Below are 27,404 nucleotides of genomic sequence, written 5' to 3' on the forward strand. Positions count from 1 at the left end.
TTTGTCCTCTGCGCTGTAAAACTCAAACTGTACAGATAAGAGGAGGACTTGAGGTGATAATTTCCAGCGATTCACTGAACAGTAGGAGGGCACATGTCAGGGACAGATTTGATTGGCTGTTCAATAGGGCAAATTATTGGATGACAAAGATCAGCAAATGAACACCCTCAGTGCAACAAAAGAAAACCCATGTCATTATTTACATTTTTATTTCATGTGTTATGATCATGACAGGTTGTCATTGTAAATGTAAATTTGTTCTCAGCTGACTGACCTGGTTAATGAAGGATCACGTGGAACTCTTCATAAAGTTTGGAATAGTATACATTGAGAATAACCCCACCGTTAGAAACTGCACCTCAATGCCTACTGACTTGTGACCCCCGCCAGGATACTCCACGGACACCAGCTTTATCACAAAACTTCAGAGGGCGAGGATTCATTCGGGCAATGTAACCATGATGACGAGAGGGTCACGGCTTGACCACACTGTCTTTTCTTTGTGAAAATGTACCATAGAACCTCTAATAAGATTAATTAAGATTTGTGCAATAACGAGCGTGGATGTTGGCTTAGCATTTTAACCAAAAGAAGGCACCACCCACTGCACTGTGTTCCCATCCACAAGCCACACTTTTTTTTCTTCATTTGATTAGAGGAGGGAGAATAAGAGTGTCTTACTCTGAACCAATAGCTCCGCATCCACCAGCAATGACGGGCTTCTCTGATTGGTTCATTTGATCCCTGATCAGACGTAAGCCGACATGGCTTCTGGGGTACCATTTCCTGTTGTGATATAACTGTGTTTGTGTGTGTGTGTGTGTTTCTGTGGTTATGTGTGGGTGCATGCATGTGAGTAGTGTGTGTGCCTGTATGTGCTCATATGCATGTTTATGTGTGCGTGTGTGTATATACTTGCATGTGTGTGTTTGCATGCATATGTTTGGATGTGTGTTTGCTTGTGGGTGTGTTCATGTGTTTGCATGTGTGTGTGTGTGTGTCTGTGTGTGGTTGTGTGCAAGCCTTGTTATATGTTTATGTATTGATGTGGATATGTATATGTGCTAATATGCATGTGTGTATGTGTGTGTGTGTGAGCGAAGCACAGTATGTGTGTGGGTATGCTTGTGTGTGCGTGCGTGTGCTTCGAATAGTACAGTTCATTGTGTGTGCACAGATTGTGTCATGTGATGTCCATAGAGCTATTGGCTGCCTTATTCAATAATTGGCCCTCATGGAGCTGTCCAGGTTTCAGTGGAGAGCAGGGTGGTGAAGTTTCTCCTGGTCCTGCCAGCACTGTTCATGGTGCTCAAAGTCCCTGCTGTGGAACGGGACAGTAGGAGTCAGCACTGCCCGTAGGTGAACAGGGGTGGGATTCTGATCCCGTTGCCTTAGCAGATATTTTGTTAAACTAATTTAGATGTTGCTTTAACAGCGAGTGAAATTTTCCAGGCATTGTGATTTCATATCCTATTGCAGTTGCCCAGGTGTGAATTGTGTAGCGTTTCAGAATTAGAGGCCCACATTTTTGAGCCTATTCATTACAACAAAGCATCATGCTGGATTTTATGCGTTAGGTATAGGTAGAGTTCCCAGAGTGGGGACTAGGGGAGTTATGTGAGGAGACTGCAGTGTGCCGGTTGTGATGCCAGGAAGGGTGATGGTGTGCTGTCCCTCCAGCATCCAGGCCTTCCATCAACCTGGGAGAGCTGCAGCACCATGGACAGCACCGGCCCTTCTCACAGGCGGGGGGGCAGGTGCGGCTCATTGTAATTAGGCCAGCTGCTCCCCATTGCCTGATCACTGGGCCTTATTAAAGGGCCTTGCTCATACGTGTCTTTTATTTGTGACGCGACAGAGTGGCCACCCCCAGCACTGCATCACAAGGGCTACAAGGGTAAATAAATCAATAAAGAGTCTTTGGATACTAATCTTCATCAAGAATTGAATCACAATGTTTACATTCGTAACATGGTTAAACGCCCTATTGTAGAAACAGGGTGGCTTGAGGTTGGTGAAAGTTAACAAAATGGCTGAAGGAAGACCTTGAATAGAAAGCTTCCAAATTGTTTGTGTAGGATTTATGAAAGCCCTCCGATCTGAGCACTGGGATAATGTACTATTCCTCTTTAAAAATGAGCATGTAACTTATGATTACCCCAAAAGAGCACAAATAGCTCTGCCCCCTCTGAAGTACCACAGGAGACGAGAGAGAGAGAGAAAGAGAGAGAGAGAGAGAGAGAGAGAGAGATGGGGAGGTGGGGTGGGGCGTGGGGAGGAGGTACTAGGTGACGTATGAAATGGGTGCATGCAGAGGAAACCACAAAGGCTGAGCACAGAGGTTTTGTTTTGAGTCAGTGGCCAGAGAGTCAGACAAAACCACAGAGAGAGAGCAGCACCTCCAGCATTGTGCAAAAACCCCCCTCAGACCAGCAAGCAGGTCTCAGAGCGTGATCTCTAGCGTGCTCTCAAAGGGAAAGAGGTTATAAACAGGAAACAAAAACAGTACCAGACTATAATTAATACTGACTTCTCTTTGGTGGTGAGTTTCTGAAAAACACGCACCCACACACACACGCACACACACACGCACACACACACACACACACACACACACACACACACACAGACACACACACACACACACACACACACCCTTCTCCCTCACCAATGCACTCGTAGTCGGTTACAGTAAATAAAACGCCCCATGATTCAAAGATTGTTTTATATGAATCCATTCCACTCCTCACCTTACTCAGCACACACATTCATTATGCAGACTGCAGGGCCTGAATGAGTCAAGAACTTTCTTAAGATCCCTGACGCTACGATTGGTCACATGACCATGGAATGCATCATCAGGGCGGGAAAAGGAGGGAAATGATTGAGATGCTCTGTGTTTCAATGCATCTGATTTGTGCAGAAAAACTTCATCACATCACTTCAGTAATTTCTTTTTTTTTTTTTTGTCACTTATTGAACGTCACATATATTTGAATCCTATTGTTGCACTTTACTGGCCATTTTATGCACCTGGTTTATAAAAAAATCTGTGCACAAAGTGTTTATATACATCCAAATCAGCACAATCAGATGAACATGGTTTGAACCCTAAAACTTTCAGATGTTAATATCAGAATTATCCATCAGCATAATATGGAGGTCATAACATCATATATATATATATATATATATATATATATATATATAAATGATGCACGACTGCGCTGTGCTGCACCCTACTGTTAAAACTCTGAACTACATGCATTTTTTAACATGCAAATCGTGCCAGTCTCACCCCAGTCGGGGCACGCTCCAGTCGTGACTCATATTTAGTATGAGACTGCATTAAGACGCCTCCAACAGAGTTTGTGACAGTCTCTTTCTCGTCTTGACCATTCCGATAGCATCAACCGTGTTTAATATTATCATAAGTTTTTTTTCATTCTTGGCTAAGAAGGTTTGTTATGGTCACCGGTGCACTTTATAATCCTACACTGCCAACAGCCAATGTGAGTGTGTGTCAGATTTTAGTTGTCTAGAAGTCTCCTAGTGTAAGGCCAACATAAAAAGCAACATCATAAAACATGCAAATGATGATGAATATAGGACAGAAAAGTGAAAAGGCCTCTTTAACAATAGGGAGCAATACAGACCTTTTGTCCCTCCAATTTGTGTGCTGTATTTGGAAACTCGAAGACAGATTATTAGTATTTTTCTTTTGAAATATAAGTGCACTTCTAGGCCTCTCTTTTCTGGTCTGTTGTAATGGAAAGGTGGACTGAGGCGTGAGGTTGATCGAGAGGGAGGTGTGAACATAGCTCTGTGCAGCAGGTTAGTCTTCCTGTGCAGCTCTGGTGTGTGTAGAGCTGAATGTATAAGGCTGTGAGTGAAAAATGTGAGTGAACCTCCCCTGTCACCACAACAGAGCAGTCTGAAACAAACAAACTCATTTCGCTGGTAATGAAAATGAGATCTGTGTGCAAAAGCTTTCAATGACAATAAGCAATTCCAATGTTTGCGATCTTAATCAACACATTGAATAAAACACCACTCACATGTATATATAATTACTCTTGTTACAGTAGTATGTCCAGCCTGGGTAAGGGCATTATTCTCTCCTTGTTCTCTAGATTATCGGCCCCTGTGAACACCTGACAGGCATCTCAGCAGGAAGTGCATGAACATGTGGAGTCTGTTCATGGTCTGTCCCTGTACACAGGAAGGAATCTGCCACTGAGTCATTCTGTCTGAACATGTGCCCAGTTGTTCTAAAATGAACAGCAGAGCATCAGTAACTGAGAACACAAGAAAGCTGTCGCTGTGCATACAGGAAGTGCTTTTGTTTCTCAAGGTACAGGGAGGGCTCTGCTAGCAAGAGGCCTAGTCTTCAGAAAGCATGTCCAGCTGTTCTAAAACATGCAGGAGCATGGATTGCTAAGTGAAAGTAAGTTAACACAGCCTCTGCAGGGTGCATGACATATTTCTCTTGATTTTAATAACCATTTGTTCTTGGTAAATTTAATAAATCGAAAGACGTAAAACAGTAAATGTGACACGCGTTAAGGTTTGGACACCCTTCCATTTGATCCAGAAATACTTTTTTGAAAAGGTCTCAAAAATTGGGTGACTTATCAGGCCTTAAGTTAATCTTCTCAAGTCAATTCAATTCAATTCAGTTTTATTTGTAGTGGGAGGCAGTGACATAAGAATGCTTAAGTCGGAACCAGAAATAAAAATTTGGCAAAACTAGGCCTGGACCTCCAAGGAGCAATGGAGGTTAAAAAATTTAAAAAATTTAAAAACCGGATGGAGGCAAAAAAAACTTCCCCATGGAAAGAAGTCTCAGGAGGAACAGGGCGATAGAGGGGCAGCCCATTCTCAGCTGGGATAGGGATGGGATAGACAGAACGGTGTTTCTTTTCATTAATCAAATCATCAAGACATGCTATTTGACCAGCAGTGGCCAAACTATTGCACACCACTGTATGTGATGACTATTGTGCCTTATGAAATGTGGTAGGGACAGAATTTGACCTTTCATAAACAGTTGGGGAAATAGTTGGAAACTTTCCCCAGCTGAAACAATGCCTGTGAACCACGAAATAAATGATCAGCTGCCTACCTTCATCCCTGACTTCTTCTGAACAACAAAACGTCTACATTGCAAAACACTACAATTATTTTGAATCAGCGAATTGAAGTCCTAATGATTTACTCCCATCTCTGTTTAACATTTAGCAGGGTTAGGGCACCTTTACACAGAGTGACTTACACAATTTTATAAGTGCACACAGTTTTATTTTACACTGCTCAATACAGACTGAAGACATTTGGGTTAATGGCCTTTCTTAAGGGTAAGGGCAGTGCATCACCTCAGAATCAGGTTACTCATTCTGTTCCCTAACCATTGTACTACATGGCTGCCTTAAGCTGTCTGAGCAAGATTAAGCAATGCTAAGCAACATTTAACTGATGTTTTCACGTCAGAACACAGGCACATCAGTAAACAATTTTTACATATTTTACTTCATTTATTTTGAAAAACAGATTAATTTAAGCAAGTGCACAGCTATTGACAAGCACAGCTCAAAGGGGCTCTTAGTCTAAAAAAACAAGACCATAAGTATCTCATTTACAGCCCCATAGTATAATGTTCACCAATGCTAGTGAGGAAATGTTCGATTAAGGGCGATTATTCATGTGATGAATTCTTCATGGAAAGCTTCACTCGCGGTCTCCAAATCTCATATCTGAGTAAACCGTTTCTTTCTCCGCTTCCCTCTTGTTCCGCCTCACTTTGGGTTTCTTGGTGGTGAAAGTCAAAGCAGCGTAATTCATTGCCTCCTCTTGACACTAAGAGGATGCAACAAACATGATTATTCCCCATTCTTAACAGTACGTTCACCACAGAAATAGTATATTTTAGTTTTTAAAATGTACTTCACAACATGATATTTGTACCTGTTTTCTTGACAAGTCTTCTCTGGACATCTGGTTGTTTGATGCAGACCCTGTTTCAGTAAAATAAGATTTTAACCACTGGAGGTTGTCTGAAATTAATTACGCAAATAATATATGCGGTGATTTTTAAGGATGTATAATAATAAAGCTATTTCTTCATAATCATCTTCTTCTTATTATTATTATTATTATTATTATTCATAGCCATAGTAGTAGTTGTGTTTTTAATATAGTGATATATAATAATAATAATAATAATAATAATAATAATAATAATAATAATAATATATATATATATATATATATATATAAAGAGAGTATATATTTTATGCATATATCTTTCAATGGGGAAAAGGGATAGGCTTTAACGGCAATTTCACATCACTTGAAAAATACTTCAATTCGTTTGGAGGCCAGAAAATTATATTTATTCTAGACTTTTTTTTACTGCCGTTAGCTTAAGAGCAATTTTATTTTCATAATCAAGGGTTTGTCACATCACAGCTGTTGTGTCTATAATTTTAGGACCAGCTGGATACCAAACACAAATACAAAAAAAAATAAAACCAATGTATAATATAGGCGTCAATATCAGAAGCTGAAGTGTGATAAATTCAAGTGAGATCTGGCTTGCTTTTACATGTAATACTGTATGTGTGCATATGTTGCACATAAGTAAAGGTAGAGGGGGACAGCCATTTGCACCAATGGAGCAACTTCACCTTGTTTTACAGAACTGCCCCCCGACTGTATGCAACAGTTCTGTAAAGCAAGGTGAAGTTTCTGTACGCATTTCTGCATGCTATTTATGAAATGGCCTTACATGACAAATTCATTGCCAACCTCAACCCTAACACTAAACCAATTATTTTGCACAAACACTAAACACAGTGCACATTTTTAGTTTGACATCCTTTATGATATTGAGTTTTATGATCCTGTATGTTTTATACTAGTCTGATTTGATTGACCAAATATTCTATAGTAAATACATTGTAAAAAAAAAAAAAACAACAACAACAACCTTGTGGCTTATAGCACACATCGATAAATTTGTCTCCTACCTTTGCACTTCTCACAGTTTTTTCTCCTGTTCAGAGCGAGGACAATATTTAGGACCATGCTCAACGTCAAAGCTCCCGCCAAGCAATAAAGAGGAAGATGTCCATTCCCTGATATTTTAAAACATAATTTAGTATAGCGCCATTCATGAGCAATATTAACCTTGTGAGATGTGAGATCACAAATATCATATGTGATTAGATCGTGCCTAAACTGAACATTTTAATGCTGATGTAACAATCACTACTGATCATTGAAAGTAATGGAGTTCTAGAACACTGACTATAGAATATTTTTTTTTAAAGTCACAAACAACCTACAAAACATTTTTAAAAACCTTCAAAGGGTTAATAAGAACATAATAAGACACTGACAGTGATAACCTGCCCAGAGAGCTAATCTGCATCACAAAGAGAATCACAATGAGCAACGATAAACAACTGATATCTAGCAACATAAAAATAAATTAGGGAATATTATACAGTCATCAAATAATGTCAGATGAAGTATGTATGTTCTACTGGTTGAAATTATTTGATACTCATTTAGCCCTAGCCTTGGAAGAAGAAAAAAAAGACTGAACTTTTAAAAAATCTGAATGCACTAAAATAGTGCTTTCACTGACTATGTCAGTGATTTTTTGCCTACCCTCAAAGTCCAGCTTGGTCACGTTCCCAAACAGGATCTCCCCACAGGTGCCCACAGCACAGTAGTAAGTCCCAGCATCAGAGGGGCTGAGGTTCCTCTTGGGGAAGTTGTAGACACAGCTCTGTGTGGGAGACACAGCCCCAGAGCTCCTCTGGCACTCATCACTCCTGGTTCCATGGGTGGAAATGATTCCTGGAGGGGACTCTCCTGAGCCCTGTCTGAACCAGTACACACTGTGTTCTCCTGCACAGGTCTCAGTGCGTACTGTACACTGCAGAGTCACAGAGTCTCCTGGCTGCACTGACTCGGGCTGCTGCAGTACTACTGTCCTGTTGTGTGACTCTGACCCTGTAAAAGTTTAATTCTCATTTCAGTGCAATACAAAATTGTCCATTGTAGAGTACTGGGTAAGTTTTGTATAAATATTACTTGGTATTATTTGTAGGTTATTCCAATAGCTTAAGATGAGTCCACCAATTATAATCAGTTATACAAAACAGATATGAAGAGGGCCATGATTTAACTCAAAATGTGTATGTGTAGCTTACTGTATCATGTGAGCATCCATGCAAGTGAGATAAACGTCTAGTGGCATGATATGTTTTCCTACATTACAGTACAGTACAAACAGACCAGCATGCCTGCCATTCTTTACTCTAAATACCTATTCAAGTTTTTATTTTATTATATCTCTGCTATGTCAGCATGTTGTTCTAAGCGCAACACTTATTTCTCTAAGGGTATAAGGACGAGGTCAATTAAATTAATTGCCCCTTGCATGTAAATTTTGCAGCCTTCCATTAGAATGTATAATTAAACAAGATTTAACGAGTGTATATTTTAACATAGGAGATGCATGGAAGACCCTTCCAGTTGGGTGAAAATGTCGACTGCTTCAATTTTATGACAATTTTATGACCCAAACTAATGCTGTGGCAGTGTTGGAAATGCTCCTTGTGTATAAACTCAGAAATGTTCGGCAGAGACAAAAACAATGCAAAGATGAGTTTCTGTACTGTTTTTGTTTCATAAATAAATAAGGCTATGGAAAAAGAAAACAAGTTTCATATTTACCCATCACCATTAAAGTGGTTCCATTTCCAAAGCTGAGCTCTCTGATGACTGTAAGAGCACAGTAGTATGTTGCAGAATCCAACGGCTCTACTTGTGACACAGTCAGGTTAAAGCTCCCCTTTGCTGCTTCAGCACTGAAGCGTTTACTGTTCTTAAACTCATTGTAAAATGTAGTTTCTGATTCATAGCTCCGTATCCTTCCTAATAGCTGAGGCTTCTGTCCAAGAGGTTGCTTATACCAGCTGAAATTGGGCACATCTCGCACAGGAAAAAAACACGGGAGCATCACAGTTTCTCCAAGCTGAGCTGTCACCAGCGCTTCAGGCTGGACAACATTCTTCCCAAATAGGCCATCTGAAATCCAACAGAAAGCAATATTTCAGCATTACTGACAATGGAGTAAAAACAAAGAAACATTCCATCAATTTCTGTATAAATACGATCCTTGAGTAGAGTTATGGCTGATTATAAGTTAATAACAGTTATACACTTACAGACTTTGCTGAAAAGGACAAGAATCGCACAGAGTGGTGGCATCACTGTGTCTGAACTCTCCTCTACAGACTCTCCTCTGCCTGAGACCCTGCTTGTCCTCTGCGCTGTAAAACTCAAACTGTACAGATAAAAGGAGGACTTGAGGTAATAATTTCCAGTGAATCTCTGAACCGTAGGAGGTCACATGTCAAAGACAGATTTGATTGGCTGCTCAATGAAGGAAATTATAGGGTGACAAACATCTGCAAATGAGCACTTGCAGAGGAACACAAGAAAACCCTTGCAATTATTCCCTTTTTTATGTGTTATGTATATACAGTTGTTATTTATGTATTGTAATCATGTGGAACTCTCCATAAAATGGCAAATTTTACATTTTACGTAGTTTACATGAAAATAATCACACAGAGGAGGGAGAAGTGTGTCTTTCACTGAACCTATAGCTCCACATCCATCGGCAATGCTGGAGTTGCATTTCTGTGCTTCACGAGCTAACATTTACCATGTAGGTGTACGGTTATGTATGGATTTGTGCTTGTGTATGTGTGTGTGTGTGTCTGCGTGTGTGTGCATGAATGTGTGTGTGTGTGTGTGTGTGTGTGTGTGTGAATGCGAGAGCGCAAGCATTTCTGTGCTTCATAAGCCATCATTTACAGTGTATGCGTGCGCATTCATGTTTGTGCTTGTGTACGTGTATGTGTGTGCATGCATGAGTATGTATGAGTGTGTCTGTGTGTTTGTGTTTGCTCATGTGGGTTTGCATATTTATGTTTGCATGTCTGTCCATGTGTCTTTGCGGGTGTGTGCACGTGTGTGTGTTTGTGTGTGTGTATGTACGCTTACTGCATGTGTATTTGTTTGTGTTTGTGTATATGTGTGTGTGTGTGCTTGTGCTTGTGTGTATATCTGAGTGTATTTGTGTTTGTAGTGTAGTGCAGGATGAGGCAAGATGAGGTAAGGTCTGGTGGAAAAAATCTATTTTATGTTCACAACAAAAGGAAAAGGGGAAAAGGCTGTTGTAGAGGCAGAGAGGTGTGGTGAGGGGGGGTGGGGGGAAGCTGTGCTGGGCTGCTGTCTTGGTCTTGAGTCTGTTAAGCTTTACTGTCACAGTAAGGGGGGGGGGGCAGCTAGGTGAGGTCTGAAAGCAAGCAACCATTACCTAATGCCCCTTTCTCACCAAAGCAATGACTCAAGTAAAACCACATTTGCAGTTGGTGTGAATGGGTCAACTCGCACATTACCTGACCTGGGTCCACAGCCCTGGTCGTGACCTGGGATTCATGTGGGTTCGACAAAGCTCGACTTCCATATGGGGGCGTGATTAGGCTACTGTACTCTGCACGGTTAGCTGACCTCATGTGTTTAACTTGTGCAGAAATGATGTTTCGAACCAGGACCATGGACAGCACCGGCCCTTCTCACAGGCAGGGGGGCAGGTGTGGCTCATTGTAATTAGGCCAGCTGCTCCCCATTGCCTGATCACAGGGCCTTATGAAAGGGCCTTGCTCACAGTCCCAGAGAATATTTTTTCTGAAGGGTTGCTCTTGTGTTTTAAAGTTTGTTTGGGGGGTGGGGGAATGTTGACTTTGTTCATCCACTTGTGTGACTGCTTATTCAACTTACTTGCCCTTACCTTTGGAATAAATTTGCATTGTCTCTCAAGAATGATCCTTTGGACCCTGCCCCACTTTTCATTTGCAGTCTTGCAATCAAGAAGTTGCACCCAGTCTACAGTATATTATTTAAATTAGCTCACATCTTGTTAAAATTGGCTCGCTAGCTCGGTGGAAAAAAAATGGCTAAAGAAAGTCCATGATTAGAAAGCTTTCGAACTGTCTGAGACGGATTTCTGATAGGCCCTCTGATCAGAGTGCTGAGGAATGAATTATTCCTCAAAACAAAACTGAATCACTGATTATCTCAAAAGAGCAAATATAGTTCTGCCCCCTCTGAAGTACCAGAGGAGACAAACATGAGAGAGAGAAAGAGAAAGAGAGAGAGAGAGAGACAGAGAGAGAGGAAGAAAGGAAGAAAGAGAGAGACAGAGATGGAGGGACCAGGTACCATATGAAAGGGGTGCATGCAGAGGAAACCACAAAGGCAGAGCACAGGGGTTTTGTTTGAGTCAGTGGCCAGAGAGTCAGGCCAAACCAACCATAATTAATACTGCCCTGCCCCCCAGTATACAATGGAATTTAACTTTCTGGGATACTGCTCTCTTTGGTCACACACACACACACACACCTACACACAGACAGGCACGCACTCTCTCTTCCCTCTTACCTACAAACTCACATCCTGATAGTCAACCGCCCCATTCTGCTCCACACCTTACTCAGCACGTACATTCATTATGAAGAATACTGCATGTCCTGAAGGAGTCAAGAAAACTGTCCCGTGTCACCACAGCTGGTCACATGACCATGGAATGTACCATCAGGGCAGGAAAAAGAGGGGAACGATCAAGATGTTCTGTGCTCACATCATTTCAGTATTTTTAAATAATGTTTTAAGACTTATTGAGTGCATCTTTAAATCTTGGGGACAGATTATAAATAAAAGTGCACTGTTTTCTAAACCTCTATTGTCTGGTCTGTTGTAATGGAAAGGTGGTCTGAGGTGTGAGGCGGGTGAATTTGATTGAAGCGTCAGTGTGGTTTCAGCGCTGAGAGAGGGAGGAGGTGCAGGTCAGTCTTCCTGTGCAGCTCTGGTGTGTGTAGAGCTGAATGTATAAGGCTGTGAGTGGAAAATAACTGAACCTCCCCTGTCACCACAACAAGAGCAGTCTGAAACAGACAAACACATTATACTTGTAGTGAAAGAGAGAGCCGTGTGCAAAAGCTTTCAGAAACAATAAGCAGTGCAGTGACCTCAGAGCAGGAAGCATGTCAGCCAAAGTTTCTCTCCATGTGACATTGAGTGCCTGCATTTTATTCTTTTACCCTTAAACAAGAGAGTATCTGTCCCAAGAGCATTCTGAAAGCCATAAAAATGTGTGTATTTTATGGAAATGTTAAGTCTCTTAAGATACACAAGCAGAATAACTGTGACCCTACCAACCCCACCACCACACTACCTGCAGCCTGTCCTGTTTTTTGACTATTTGACAAATTACATTCAAATGTGAATCATGGTCACAAAACACAGGCATCTCTGTGAAATGCAAAAGAATGGGTCCAGTGTGATTAATGCTACACAGCAGCTGAGTACATGTTCACCGCTCTTCCTCAGAGAACGGGTGCATTCCCAGCTCCTGACACCAGGGGGCGGGTGAGAGCATGAACATCAAGCCCCAAAACTTCCATTCTTGAGGGATCTGGAATCAGAGCTTCATAGAATTTCACAACAAATGCAGCTAATTGCTTGTGTGGCTGTACTGTACATACCATATATAGATCTGTTTGGCTTATGCTCACTGGATTAAACACCAGGAACTGTGTTGTTGTTTTGGTTTTTTTTTGTTTTTGTTTTTTTGTCATAAAATAAAATGACCTAATCAAACCAGAACAAAACAGAAAAAGAGGAAAGAAACCCAATAATCAAACAAAGAAGAGAAAGAGAAAAATAAATAAATAATTTAAAAAAATTAGTAAAAAAAAAAAATATTTATATATATATATGTATATATAGTGGTCATCAATGGTATTAGCACATGCACCCGCCAGGCCGCCCCCCCCCCCCCCCCCACGCACACACACCCAACAACCCCTCACTCCTCACCCCCTACCCCCACACCCCACAGCACAGCCGCCACCCCCCCAACACAACACCACCGGAGCCGATCGCGAACCCGCCTCCAACTCCACCACCTCCAGCTGCTTGGGCTTCATTGTCTGGGGTATTCTCAAGTTGCTATGGGGGGGACCCTGGAGACTGGGAGCCTAGAGTCACTGGGGCCTGCGTGATTCCTGAGTTAACCATGTAATCAACTGCTTTAATTGATCAATTAAGTGCCAGGTAAAAGCAAAAGCTAGCAGACCCTACAGCTCTTGGCCTATTACATCTGTTGACAAATGAAATCATGACCTTGTGTGGGGCAGGGCTCCAAATGTAGGAAGTGATTGACACTAATTCAGTCGCAGGCCATTAACTTCACACTTGATGAATGCTGTTCAAACTCTCATTAGAGAATACCTTTTTTTGTTGCCATTTTTCTCCCATTTTCTCCCAAATTTAGTCGGTATACCAATTCCCTGTGTATCACGGTCCTGGTTGATGCGCTACCCTTCTGTTTGTCTGGGGAGAGTATAGACTACACATGCCTCCTCCGATACATGTGGAGTCGCCAGCAGCCTCTTTTTCACCTGACAGTGAGGAGTTTCACTGGGAGAGCGTAACGCGTGCGGAGGTTCACTCTATCTCCCCCAGATCCCCTCCCTGCTGGACAGGTGCCCCGACCAACCGGTAGGAGTCGCTAATGTAACAATCAGGACTCATACCCTCACCAGCTTCCCGCCCGCGAACACTGCCAGCTGTGTTTGTAGGAACGTCTGACCAAGCCGGAAGTACCGCTGCCGGGGAGAATACCTTTTTACCACCGAATAATTAAACACTCATCGCATTATTCGATTTAAATCATTTTGTCAAATTGTATGGAATAAGGTGAAAAAAGTATGAGAATTATGATAATGATGATGATGAGGATGAGGTGGTGGTGATGTGAACAATGACGATGACGACAACGATGATGATGATGATGATGATGATGATGGTAGCACTGTGGAAAATAATCCTGACTAGAAAAGTGATCTTGATATTTGTGTATTTATGTAAGAGTGGGAGGGGCTGGGCTACATTACTCCCTGACACAGGTTCCTACTCTCTCTGGAAGCTTCTTGGAGCTCTTTAGAACTGGACACAGCCCTGGCCTGTTTGCAAGGCAGTCCACTTTCAAACATGCTATAGACCCACATGAACCAAAGAGAAAAGTGTGTCACAATCACAATAGGCTTGTTGTTTTTTTTTTCTTGTACGCATTAAACTTGTACGCCACTGTAAACCCTGCATGTTCAGTGCAAAATTAAAAATCTTCCGAGCTTAATGAGCACTATGAAGCTAAAGCAGCTTAAATTAGCTCCAAGCAAGCGTTCCAAATTTTATAGCATCTCCTAACTTTGAGTTGAGCTTCGACAAAATGAAAGTTGATTAGACATTTAATGCTGGAACCTTTCCATGTACAATGTGATGCATATAAGAAAGTTGCACATTTAAAAACGAATAATAAAATCCTAAAATAGTGTGAAACTGACAGATTATTCTGTTTTGCACAAATGTATCTAAGCCACTTGGTCACAATACTGGGCAGAACAGACAGACCTCAGACTGAATGGTAACCAGGCCCTCGTCAGGCCTATTTTAAAGGCACAGCCCTCTATGCATTTAGCATTAACTCTTAGAGGAAATGAATAAATGTCAATAAGATACAGTTTGCATGAATATGTGATAGGAGGTTAAGCATGAGCTTTTGCTGTCACTGATCAGTACAAGTTTTTTCCAATACCAAAAATATTGGCTGCACCACACTACGATACATTTCTGTTGTACAAACAGGAAATGCGATAACAGTCTTAAGATATCGTTACTGTGTCTCAACTGTATGTTTGAAGCTACTGCTTGCAAACCATTACCTCTCAGTACCAAAGTTCTGTTCATGAACTTTCTGTATTGAAATATATTTTCATTTGTATCATTGAGTCATTATATTATGTGTGTGATGTGCAATAATTCTGTTTAGATGTTGGAATAGCAGTTTTTTTTTTCCAAAGTGCATGTTTTCTCTAAGAATGCATTTGATTCCTCAAACAGCCCAAAATAAGACATCTTCACAAAGAGCCAGCAGCTACCGTAGACTGAGAGAAATGTTGCTTTTGTTTACAGGTTCTGACTAAAGTTGACAAAATCCTTTCTGCTATAACTGACTGTGTTCAAAAGGTTCAGTACTTCAGAGTACTGTATAAGGAACATAATCATAACCATGCATTTCAAATGACTGGAATTAAGTTTAATTGCATTACATTGTTTGAGTAACATCAGCTGTCTCAGGCTGTTCTGCCAACATTATCAGAACAGCACATTCGGATTAATACACCTGGTTAATTTGGGAACAGGTATTGTTCTCTGGGAAAAAAAAAATCTAAATAATAAGAGAAAGGAGAAAAAGAATACCCAGAAGGAGATATTAATATGAACATGACATACAGGCTGATTTAATGATATGAATCCCATATTAGCATTATTATTTATGCCTTTTTGCAATAGATGAGGACAAATATGGGCAACATGCAACAGAGAACTCCAGTCCGTATGATCGAGAGCCAGACAAGCCTGGATAATTCACCTCCTGAAATATAAACATTTGTTTAGGATTTTGTGAATGAAATTGAGATGTTGCTACAATCAAAATTATATTCAAATCTAAATATTTTCCTTATTAATTAAATAACAAATGTGAATCTATACTAACTGTACTATTAAATCGTACATACATTTAAATGAGCTTACCCTGAAAGTCCAGCTTGGTCACGTTCCCAAACAGGATCTCCCCACAGGTGCCCACAGCACAGTAGTAAGTCCCAGCATCAGAGGGGCTGAGGTTCCTCTTGGGGAAGTTGTAGACACAGCTCTGTGTGGGAGACACAGCCCCAGAGCTCCTCTGGCACTCATGACTCCTGGTTCCATGGGTGTAAATGATTCCTGGAGGGGACTCTCCTGAGCCCTGTCTGAACCAGTACACACTGTGTTCTCCTGCACAGGTCTCAGTGCGTACTGTACACTGCAGAGTCACAGAGTCTCCCGGCTGCACTGACTCGGGCTGCTGCAGTACTACTGTCCTGCTGTGTGACTCTGACCCTGTAAAAGTTTAATTCTCATTTCAGTGCAATACAAAATTGTCCATTGTAGAGTACTGGGTAAGTTTTGTATAAATATTACTTGGTATTATTTGTAGGTTATTCCAACAGCTTAAGATGAGTCCACCAATTATAATCAGTTACTCTCACAAAACAGATATGAAGAGGGCCATGATTTAACTCAAAATGTGTATGTGTAGCTTACTGTATCATGTGAGCATCCATGCAAGTGAGATAAACTTCTAGTGGCATGATATGTTTTCCTACATTACAGTACAGTACAAACAGACCAGCATGCCTGCCATTCTTTACTCTAAATACCTATTCAAGTTTTTATTTTATTATATCTCTGCTATGTCAGCATGTTGTTCTAAGCGCAACACTTATTTCTCTAAGGGTATAAGGACGAGATCAATTGAATTAATTGCCTCTTGCATGTAAATTTTGCAGCCTTCCATTAGAATGTATAATTAAACAAGATTTAACGAGTGTATATTTTAACATGGGAGATGCATGGAAGACCCTTCCAGTTGGGTGAAAATGTCGACTGCTTCAATTTTATGACAATTTTATGACCCAAACTAATGCTGTGGCAGTGTTGGAAATGCTCCTTGTGTATAAACTCAGAAATGTTCGGCAGAGACAAAAACAATGCAAAGATGAGTTTCTGTACTGTTTTTGTTTCATAAATAAATAAGGCTATGGAAAAAGAAAACAAGTTTCATATTTACCCATCACCATTAAAGTGGTTCCATTTCCAAAGCTGAGCTCTCTGATGACTGTAAGAGCACAGTAGTATGTTGCAGAATCCAACGGCTCTACTTGTGACACAGTCAGGTTAAAGCTCCCCTTTGCTGCTTCAGCACTGAAGCGTTTACTGTTCTTAAACTCATTGTAAAATGTAGTTTCTGATTCATAGCTCCGTATCCTTCCTAATAGCTGAGGGTTCTGTCCAAGAGGTTGCTTATACCAGCTGTAATTGGGCACATCTCGCACAGGAAAAAAACACGGGAGCATCACAGTTTCTCCAAGCTGAGCTGTCACCAGCGCTTCAGGCTGGACAACATTCTTCCCAAATAGGCCATCTGAAATGCAACAGAAAGCAATATTTCAGCATCACTGACAATGGAGTAAAAACAAAGAAACATTCCATCAATTTCTGTATAAATACGATCCTTGAGTAGAGTTATGGCTGATTATAAGTTAATAACAGTTATACACTTACAGACTTTGCTGAAAAGGACAAGAATCGCACAGAGTGGTGGCATCACTGTGTCTGAACTCTCCTCTAGAGACGCTCCTCTGCCTGAGACCCTGCTTGTCCTCTGCGCTGTAAAACTCAAACTGTACAGATAAAAGGAGGACTTGAGGTAATAATTTCCAGTGAATCTCTGAACCATAGGAGGTCACATGTCAAAGACAGATTTGATTGGCTGCTCAATGAAGGAAATTATAGGGTGACAAACGTCTGCAAATGAGCACTTGCAGAGGAACACAAGAAAACCCTTGCAATTATTCCCTTTTTTATGTGTTATGTATATACAGTTGTTATTTATGTATTGTAATCATGTGGAACTCTCCATAAAATGGCAAATTTTACATTTTACGTAGTTTACATGAAAATAATCACACAGAGGAGGGAGAAGTGTGTCTTTCACTGAACCTATAGCTCCACATCCATCGGCAATGCTGGAGTTGCATTTCTGTGCTTCACAAGCTAACATTTACCATGTAGGTGTACGGTTATGTATGTATTTGTGCTTGTGTATGTGTGTGTGTGTGTGTCTGCGTGTGTGTGCATGAATGTGTGTGTGTGTGTGTGTGTGTGAATGCGAGAGCGCAAGCATTTCTGTGCTTCATAAGCCATCATTTACAGTGTATGCGTGCGCATTCATGTTTGTGCTTGTGTACGTGTATGTGTGTGCATGCATGAGTATGTATGAGTGTGTCTGTGTGTTTGTGTTTGCTCATGTGGGTTTGCATATTTATGTTTGCATGTCTGTCCATGTGTCTTTGCGGGTGTGTGCACGTGTGTGTGTTTGTGTGTGTGTATGTACGCTTACTGCATGTGTATTTGTTTGTGTTTGTGTATATATGTGTGTGTGTGCTTGTGCTTGTGTGTATATCTGAGTGTATTTGTGTTTGTAGTGTAGTGCAGGATGAGGCAAGATGAGGTAAGGTCTGGTGGAAAAAATCTATTTTATGTTCACAACAAAAGGAAAAGGGGAAAAAGCTGTTGTAGAGGCAGAGAGGTGTGGTTAGGGGGGGAAGCTGTGCTGGGCTGCTGTCTTGGTCCTGAGTCTGTTAAGCTTTACTGTCACAGTAAGGGGGGGGGGCAGCTAGGTGAGGTCTGAAAGCAAGCAACCATTACCTAATGCCCCTTTCTCACCAAAGCAATGACTCAAGTAAAACTACATTTGCAGTTGGTGTGAATGGGTCAACTTGCACATTACCTGACCTGGGTCCGCAGCCCTGGTCGTGACCTGGGATTCATGTGGGTTCGACAAAGCTCGACTTCCATATGGGGGGGTGATTAGGCTACTGTACTCTGCATGGTTAGCTGACCTCATGTGTTTAACTTGTGCAGAAATTATGTTTCGAACCATCATTTAAATAAATGATGGAAACCATATTTATCACAACTGAACAATTCAGGAATTATTTTCATTTTTGCTAGCTAGATTCATGCAAGAAGGGGATTGCTCAGTTGTCTCAAGCCTGTAACAGTGAATATTAAATAGTAAGTAATATGTTACTTTTGTGACATCGTATTGGCATAAAAGCATTTGCAAGAAATTGCAAGATTTGGGGCACATCATTAGGCCATGTATTCAGGAGTTAACATATGGGGTTAAACCAGCACCATGGCGAACTGCTTTTTATGCGCTAGCTAGCTGGCTAAAACCAAACTAGCTGTATCAACAGGAGAAAATGTACTTCAAGCAAGCTGGCTACATTCACTTAGTAGTTAGTTAGCAGTCACTTAGATGGTTTACAGCAACGCTGTTCCTCTTGGCTGACCGGCACCATTCAATCCCGTTCATTTTCGCGAAATTGGTAGTTTTAAAGCACAAATTACCTTGGAGGATAACAGATCGATAAAAGAGGGTGAGTTTAAAATCTAAGCTGTGCAGGTTGTGGTGCCAGGAAGGGTGATGGTGTGCTGTCCCTCCAGCACCCAGGTATTCCAGCAACCTGGGAGAGCTGCAGGACCATGGACAGCACCGGCCCTTCTCACAGGCAGGGGGGCAGGTGTGGCTCATTGTAATTAGGCCAGCTGCTCCCCATTGCCTGATCACAGGGCCTTATGAAAGGGCCTTGCTCACAGTCCCAGAGAATATATTTTCTGAAGGGTTGCTCTTGTGTTTTAAAGTTTGTTTGGGGGGTGGGGGAATGTTGACTTTGTTCATCCACTTGTGTGACTGCTTATTCAACTTACTTGCCCTTACCTTTGGAATAAATTTGCATTGTCTCTCAAGAATGATCCTTTGGACCCTGCCCCACTTTTCATTTGCAGTCTTGCAATCAAGACGTTGCACCCAGTCTACAGTATATTATTTAAATTAGCTCACATCTTGTTAAAATTGGCTCGCTAGCTCGGTGGAAAAAAAATGGCTAAAGAAAGTCCATGATTAGAAAGCTTTCAAACTGTCTGAGACGGATTTCTGATAGGCCCTCTGATCAGAGTGCTGAGGAATGAATTATTCCTCAAAACAAAACTGAATCACTGATTATCTCAAAAGAGCAAATATAGTTCTGCCCCCTCTGAAGTACCAGAGGAGACAAACATGAGAGAGAGAAAGAGAAAGAGAGAGAGAGAGAGACAGAGAGAGAGAAAGAAAGGAAGAAAGAGAGAGACAGAGATGGAGGGACCAGGTACCATATGAAAGGGGTGCATGCAGAGGAAACCACAAAGGCAGAGCCAGAGAGTCAGGCCAAACCAACCATAATTAATACTGCCCTGCCCCCCAGTATACAATGGAATTTAACTTTCTGGGATACTGCTCTCTTTGGTCACACACACACACACACACCTACACACAGACAGGCACGCACTCTCTCTTCCCTCTTACCTACAAACTCACATCCTGATAGTCAACCGCCCCATTCTGCTCCACACCTTACTCAGCACGTACATTCATTATGAAGAATACAGCATGTCCTGAATGAGTCAAGAAAACTGTCCCGTGTCACCACAGCTGGTCACATGACCATGGAATGTACCATCAGGGCAGGAAAAAGAGGGGAACGATCAAGATGTTCTGTGCTCACATCATTTCAGTATTTTTAAATAATGTTTTAAGACTTATTGAGTGCATCTTTAAATCTTGGGGACAGATTATAAATAAAAGTGCACTGTTTTCTAAACCTCTATTGTCTGGTCTGTTGTAATGGAAAGGTGGTCTGAGGTGTGAGGCGGGTGAATTTGATTGAAGCGTCAGTGTGGTTTCAGCGCTGAGAGAGGGAGGAGCTGCAGGTCAGTCTTCCTGTGCAGCTCTGGTCTGTGTAGAGCTGAATGTATAAGGCTGTGAGTGGAAAATAACTGGACCTCCCCTGTCACCACAATAGAGCAGTTTGAAACAGACAAACACATTTTACTGGTATTGAAAAAGAGAGCCGTGTGCAAAAGCTTTCAGAAACAATAAGCAGCGCAGTGACCTCAGAGCAGGAAGCATATCAGGCAAAGTCTCTCTCCATGTGACATTGAGTGCCTGCATTTTATTCTTTTACCCTTAAACAAGAGTTTCTGTCCCAAGAGCATTCTGACAGCCATAAAAATGTATGTATTTTATGGAAATGTTAAGTCTCTTAAGATACACAAGCAGAATAACTGTGACCCTACCAACCCCACCACCACACTACCTGCAGCCTGTCCTGTTTTTTGACTATTTGACAAATTACATTCAAATGTGAATCATGGTCACAAAACACAGGCATCTCTGTGAAATGCAAAAGAATGGGTCCAGTGTGATTAATGCTACACAGCAGCTGAGTACATGTTCACCGCTCTTCCTCAGAGAACGGGTGCATTCCCAGCTCCTGACACCAGGGGGCGGGTGAGAGCATGAACATCAAGCCACAAAACTTCCATTCTTGAGGGATCTGGAATCAGAGCTTCATAGAATTCCACAACAAATGCAGCTAATTGCTTGTGTGGCTGTACTGTACATACCATATATAGATCTGTTTGGCTTATGCTCACTGGATTCAACACCAGTAACTGTGCTGTTGTTTTGTTTTTTTTTTGTTTTTTTTTTTGTCATAAAATAAAATGACCTAATCAAACCAGAACAAAACAGAAAAAGAGGAAAGAAACCCAATAATCAAACAAAGAAGAGAAAGAGAAAAATAAATAAATAAATAATTTAAAAAAATTAGTAAAAAAAAATATATATTTATATATATATATGTATATATAGTGGTCATCAATGGTATTAGCACACGCACCCGCCAGGCCGTCCCACCCGCCCCCCCCACGCACACACACCCAACAACCCCTCACCCCTCACCCCTCACCCCCTACCCCCCCCACCCCACAGCACAACCGCCACCCCCCCCAACACAACACCACCGGAGCCGATCGCGAACCCGCCTCCAACTCCACCACCTCCAGCTGCTTGGGCTTCATTGCCTGGGGTTTTCTCAAGTTGCTATGGGGGGGGACCCTGGAGACTGGGAGCCTAGAGTCACTGGGGCCTGCGTGATTCCTGAGTTAACCATGTAATCAACTGCTTTAATTGATCAATTAAGTGCCAGGTAAAAACAAAAGCTAGCAGACCCTACAGCCTGCAGCCTTTGCCTATTACATCTGTTGACAAATGAAAGCATGACCTTGTGTGGGGCAGGGCTCCAAATGTAGGAAGTGATTGACACTAATTCAATCACAGGCCATTAACTTCACACTTGATGAATGCTGTTCAAACTCTCATTAGAGAATACCTTTTTTTTGTTGCCATTTTTCTCCCATTTTCTCCCCAACTTAGTCGGTATACCAATTCCCCGTGTGTATCACGGTCCTGGTTGATGCGCTTTCCTTCTGTTGGTCTGGGGAGGGTGTAGACTACAACATGCCTCCTCCGATACGTGTCCTCTTTTTCACCTGACAGCGAGGAGTTTCACTGGGAGAGCTATGGAAGATAATCCTGACTAGAAAAGTAATCTTGATATTTGTGTATCTATGTAAGAGTGGGAGGGGTGGGGCTACATTACTCCCTGACACAGGTTCCTACTCTCTCTAGAAGTTTCTTGGAGCTCTTTAGAACTGGACACAGCCCTGGCCTGTTTGCAAGGCAATTCACTTTCAAACATGCTATAGACCCACATGAACCAAAGAGAAAAGTGTGTCACAATCACAATAGGCTTGTTGTTTTTTTTTTTTCTTGTACGCATTAAACTTGCCACTGTAAAGCCTGCATGTTCAGTGCAAAATTAAAAATCTTCCGAGCTTAATGAGCACTATGAAGCTAAAGCAGCTTAAATTAGCTCCAAGCAAGTGTTCCAAATTTTACAGCATCTCCTAACTTTGACTTGAGCTTCGACAAAATGAAAGGTGAATACTGATTAGACATTTAATGCTGGAACCTTTCCATGTACAATGTGATGCATATAAAAAAAAGTTGCACATTTAAAAACTAATAATAAAATCCTAAAATAGTGTGAAACTGACATATTTCTCTGTTTGGCACAAATGTATCTATGCCACCAGGTCACAATACTGGGCAGAACAGACAGACCTCAGACTGAATGGTAACCAGGCCCTCGTCAGGCCTATTTTAAAGGCACAGCCTGCTATACATGTAGCATTAGCCCTTAGTGGAAATGAATAACCATCAATAAGACAAACTCTGCATGAATATGTGATAGGAGGTTAAGCATGAGCTTTTGCTGTTACTGATCAGTACAAGTTTTTTCAAATACCAAAAATATTGGCTGCACCACACTACGATACATTTCTGTTGTACAAACAGGAAATGCGATAACAGTCTTAAGATATCGTTACTGTGTCTCAACTGTATGTTTGAAGCTACTGCTTGCAAACCATTAGCTCTCAGTACCAAAGTTCTGTTCATTAACTTTCTGTATTGAAATATATTTTCATTTGTATCATTGAGTCATTATATTATGTGTGTGATATGCAATAATTCTGTTTAGATGTTGGAATAGCAGTTTTTTTTTCCAAAGTACATGTTTAATCTAAGAATGCATTTGATTCCTCAAACAGCCCAAAATAAGATATCTTCACGAAGAGCCAGCAGCTACCGTAGACTGAAAGATATGTCGCTTTTGTTTACAGGTTCTGACTAAAGTTGACAAAATCCTTTCTGCTGTAACTGACTATGTTCAAAAGGTTCAGTACTTCAGAGTACTGGATCAGGAATATAATCATAACCATGCATTTCAAATGACTGGAATTAAGTTTAATTGCATTACATTGTTTGAGTAACATCAGCTGTCTCATGCTGTTCTGCCAACATTATCAGAACAGCACATTAGGATTAATACACCTGGTGAATATGTGAACAGGTATTGTTCTCTGGAAAAAAAAATCCGAATAACAAGAGAAAGGAGAAAAAGAATACCCAGAAGGAGATATTAAAATGAACATGACACACATGCTGATATAATGATATGAATCCTGTATTAGCATTATTATTTATGCCTTTTTGCAATAGATGAGGACAAATATGGGCAACATGCAACAGAGAACTCCAGTCCGTATGATTGAGAGCCAGACAAGCCTGGATAATTCACCTCCTGAAATATAAATATTTGTTTAGGATTTTGTGAATGAAGTTGAGATGTTGCTACAATCAAAATTATATTAAAATCTAAATATTTTCCTTATTAATTAAATAACAAATGTGAATCAATACTAACTGTACTATTAAATTGTACATACATTTAAATGAGCTTACCCTGAAAGTCCAGCTTGGTCACGTTCCCAAACAGGATCTCCCCACAGGTGGCCACAGTACAGTAGTAAGTCCCAGCATCAGAGGGGCTGAGGTTCCTCTTGGGGAAGTTGTAGACACAGCTCTGTGAGGGAGACACAGCTCCAGAGCTCCTCTGGCACTCATCACTCCTGGTTCCATGGGTGGAAATGATTCCTGGTGGGGACTCTCCTGAGCCCTGTCTGAACCAGTACACACTGTGTTCTCCTGCACAGGTCTCAGTGTGTACTGTACACTGCAGAGTCACAGAGTCTCCTGGCTGCACTGACTCAGACTTGGGTTGCTGCAGTACTACTGTCCTTCTGTGTGACTCTGACCCTGTAAAAGTTTAATTCTCATTTCAGTGCAATACAAAATTGTCCATTGTAGAGTACTGGATAGGTTTTGTATAAATATGACTTGGTATTATTTGTAGGTTATACCGATAGCTTAAGATGAGTCCACCAATTATAATCAGTTACTCTCACAAAACAGATATGAAGAGGGGCATGATTTAACTCAAAATGTGTATGTGTAGCTTACTGTATCATGTGAGCATCCATGCAAGTGAGATAAACTTACAGTGGCGTGTTATGTTTTCCTACATTACAGTACATCATAAGGAAAAACAGACCAGCATGTCTGCCATTCTTTACTCTAAATACCTATTCAAGTTTTTATTTTTTATTTTATTATATCTCTATGTTAGCATGTTATCCTAAGCACTTAACACTTATTTCTCTAAGGGTATAAGGACGAGGTCAATTAAATTAATTGCCTCTTGCATGTAAATTTTGCAGCCTTCCATTAGAATGTATAATTAAACAAGATTTAACGAGTGTATATTCTTTAACATGGGAGATACATGGAAGACCCTTCCAGTTGGGTGAAAATGTCGACTGCTTCAATTTTATGACAATTTTATGACCCAAACTAATGCTGTGACAGTGTTGGAAATGCTCCTCGTGTATAAACTCAGAACTGTTCGGCAGAGACAAAAACAATGCAAAGATGAGTTTCTGTACAAAAATATTTCTTCTTGTGTGTTTTTGTTTCATAAATAAATAAGGCTATGGTAAAAGAAAACAAGTTTCATATTTACCCGTCACCATTAAAGTGGTTCCATTTCCAAAGCTGAGCTCTCTGTTGACAATAAGAGCGCAGTAGTATGTGGCTGAATCCGACGGCTCTACTCGTGACACAGTCAGGTTCAAGCTCCCCTTTGCTGCTTTAGCACTGAGGCGTGTGCTGTTTATAAACTCATTGTAAAATGTAGGATCTGATTCATAGTTCCGTATCCTTGCTAATAGCTGAGGCTTCTGTCCAAGAGGCTGCTTAAACCAGCTGAAATTGGGCATAGCTCGCACAGGAAAAAAACACCGGAGCATCACAGTTTCTCCAAATTGAGCTGTCACAAAACCGTCAGGCTGCACAACATTCTCCCCAAACAGGCCATCTGAAATGCAACAGAAAGCAATATTTCAGCATCACTGACAATGGAGTAAAAACAAAGAAACATTCCATCAATTTCTGTATAAATATGGTCCTTGAGTAGAGTTAGATTTGGCGGATTATAAGTTAATAACAGTTATACACTTACAGACTTTGCTGAAAAGCACAAGAACAGCACAGAGTGGTGGCATCACTGTATCTGAACTCTCCTCTTCTGGAGACTCTCCTCTGCCTGAGACCCTGTTTGTCCTCTGCACTGTAAAACTCAAACTGTACAGATAAGAGGAGGACTTGTAATAATTTCTTGTCATTCACTGAACAGTAGGAGGGCACATGTCAGGGGCAGATTTGATTGGCCGTTTAATGAGGCAAATTGTTGGGTGCACAAGAGCTGCACAAGCATCCGCTAATAAACACTCTCAGTGCAACAAAAGAAGACCGTTGTCATTATTTCCATTTTTCTTTCATGTGTGATGACTGTGACAAACACGCCTGCCACAGGCCACCGAAGTGGCTTTCCTTGGGGCCCTCCAGCACAGAGACACAGGGAGAAGATGTTCAAACAGTCCAGATTTATTTCACGAGGGTTTGGCAAGATGTTACTGCCAAGTGAGCAGATCTTAAACACTGTCATGACAGAAAAGCTCCCTGTGTGAGTGGGGATGGCAGATTTAACCTGTGCGCAGTGATTACCTCACTACGCACAGGTGCAGCCACTCCTGTTCCTGGGTCCAATTAGCCTGGCCAATTATCTAATTCTTAACCAATTACCCAATTGGCCAGGTCTAATTAGCTTGACCCAGGGCAGGTGTGGCTGCTTAAACCACCCATCCCCACACCACAATGACCTTTTCAGGTCGTCATTGCACATGAGAATTTGTTCTGAACTGACCATCCTGCTTAATAAAGGTCAAATTATAATAATAATCCAGTTATTATTTACAATGCAATCATGTGTCGGAGTGTAGCACAGTGGGTAAGGAACTGGGCTTGTAACCGAAAGGTCGCAGGTTCGATTCCCGGGTAGGACACTTCCGTTGTACCCTTGAGCAAGGTACTTAACCGAAATTGCTTCAGTATATATCCAGCTGTATAAATGGATACAATGTAAAATGCTATGTAAAAGTTGTGTAAGTCGCTCTGGATAAGAGCGTCTGCTAAATGCCTGTAATGTAATGTAATGTAATGTGGAAGTCTTTATAAAGTTTGAAATAGTTTACTATGAGAATAACTTCACATTGGAAACGGCACCTCGATTCATACTACAATTTAATATGTGTGTGTATGTGTGTGTGTGCATATTTGCATTTATGCGTGGGTGTTTGTGTGTGTGTGTCTGTGTGTGTGTCTGTGTATGTATGTGTGTGTGTGAGCATGGGTGTATATGTGTGTGGGTGCATGTGTGTGTGTGTGTGAGCATGGGTGTATACGTGTGTGGGTGCATGTGTGTGTGTGTGTGTGTGTGTGTATGTGTGCATGCATGGAGGTGTATGTGTGTTTGAGTGTGTTGTGTGTGTGGTTGTGTGTGTATGTCTGTGAGGTTGTGTGTGTATTTGTGCATGTGTGGTTGTGTGCATGTGTGTGCGTGTGTATTTATGTGTGTGCGTGTGTGTGTTTATATGTGCAGTGTAGTGTAGGGCTACGAAGACATGACACAAACAAGAGGTAGTTTGGTGGAAAAAACAGCCATATTTCTCTTTAAATACAAAAGGAAAAAGGGGAGAAGCTGTGGCAGAAGCATTCACAGAGAGTTGTGGTGAGGGGTGGAAGCCATACCAGGGTCACTGTCTGTGAGGGGGAGGCAAGCTGAGAGGGTAGTGAGTACTGAAACCATGAACTGTCCCTTTCACAGGAAGCCAGTCAGTTATTTAAATGGGGTTCAACTGTTCCTCTGGCTTCCAGGTAATAGTGTTTCTGTAGTTTGGATGCT

At 41.3% G+C, this 27,404-nt stretch overlaps 2 protein-coding genes across 4 annotated transcripts in view; both read right to left on the reverse strand.

Annotated features, from left to right (window-relative positions):
- Nucleotides 1–25,873, reverse strand: part of LOC118223778 (immunoglobulin superfamily member 3-like) — a 55,730-nt gene extending 29,857 nt beyond the window's left edge. Inside the window, exons 1-2 of one of the 2 annotated variants that reach the window (XM_035410762.1) lie at nucleotides 25,674–25,873; nucleotides 17,317–17,367 (exon numbers count right to left, since the gene is read on the reverse strand). In XM_035410762.1, the coding sequence (XP_035266653.1) occupies nucleotides 17,317–17,367; nucleotides 25,674–25,785 (163 nt within the window). In that variant the 5' untranslated portion in view covers nucleotides 25,786–25,873. The remainder of the gene's footprint in view (nucleotides 1–17,316; nucleotides 17,368–25,673) is intronic. The other variant, XM_035410763.1, reaches the window with a different exon arrangement.
- Nucleotides 1–27,404, reverse strand: part of LOC118223771 (immunoglobulin superfamily member 3-like) — a 64,912-nt gene that overhangs the window by 3,179 nt on the left and 34,329 nt on the right. The gene's annotated exons all lie outside the window — the stretch shown is intronic.

Source organism: Anguilla anguilla, chromosome 3, assembly GCF_013347855.1.
Source record: "Anguilla anguilla isolate fAngAng1 chromosome 3, fAngAng1.pri, whole genome shotgun sequence".
Taxonomy (NCBI): domain Eukaryota; kingdom Metazoa; phylum Chordata; class Actinopteri; order Anguilliformes; family Anguillidae; genus Anguilla; species Anguilla anguilla.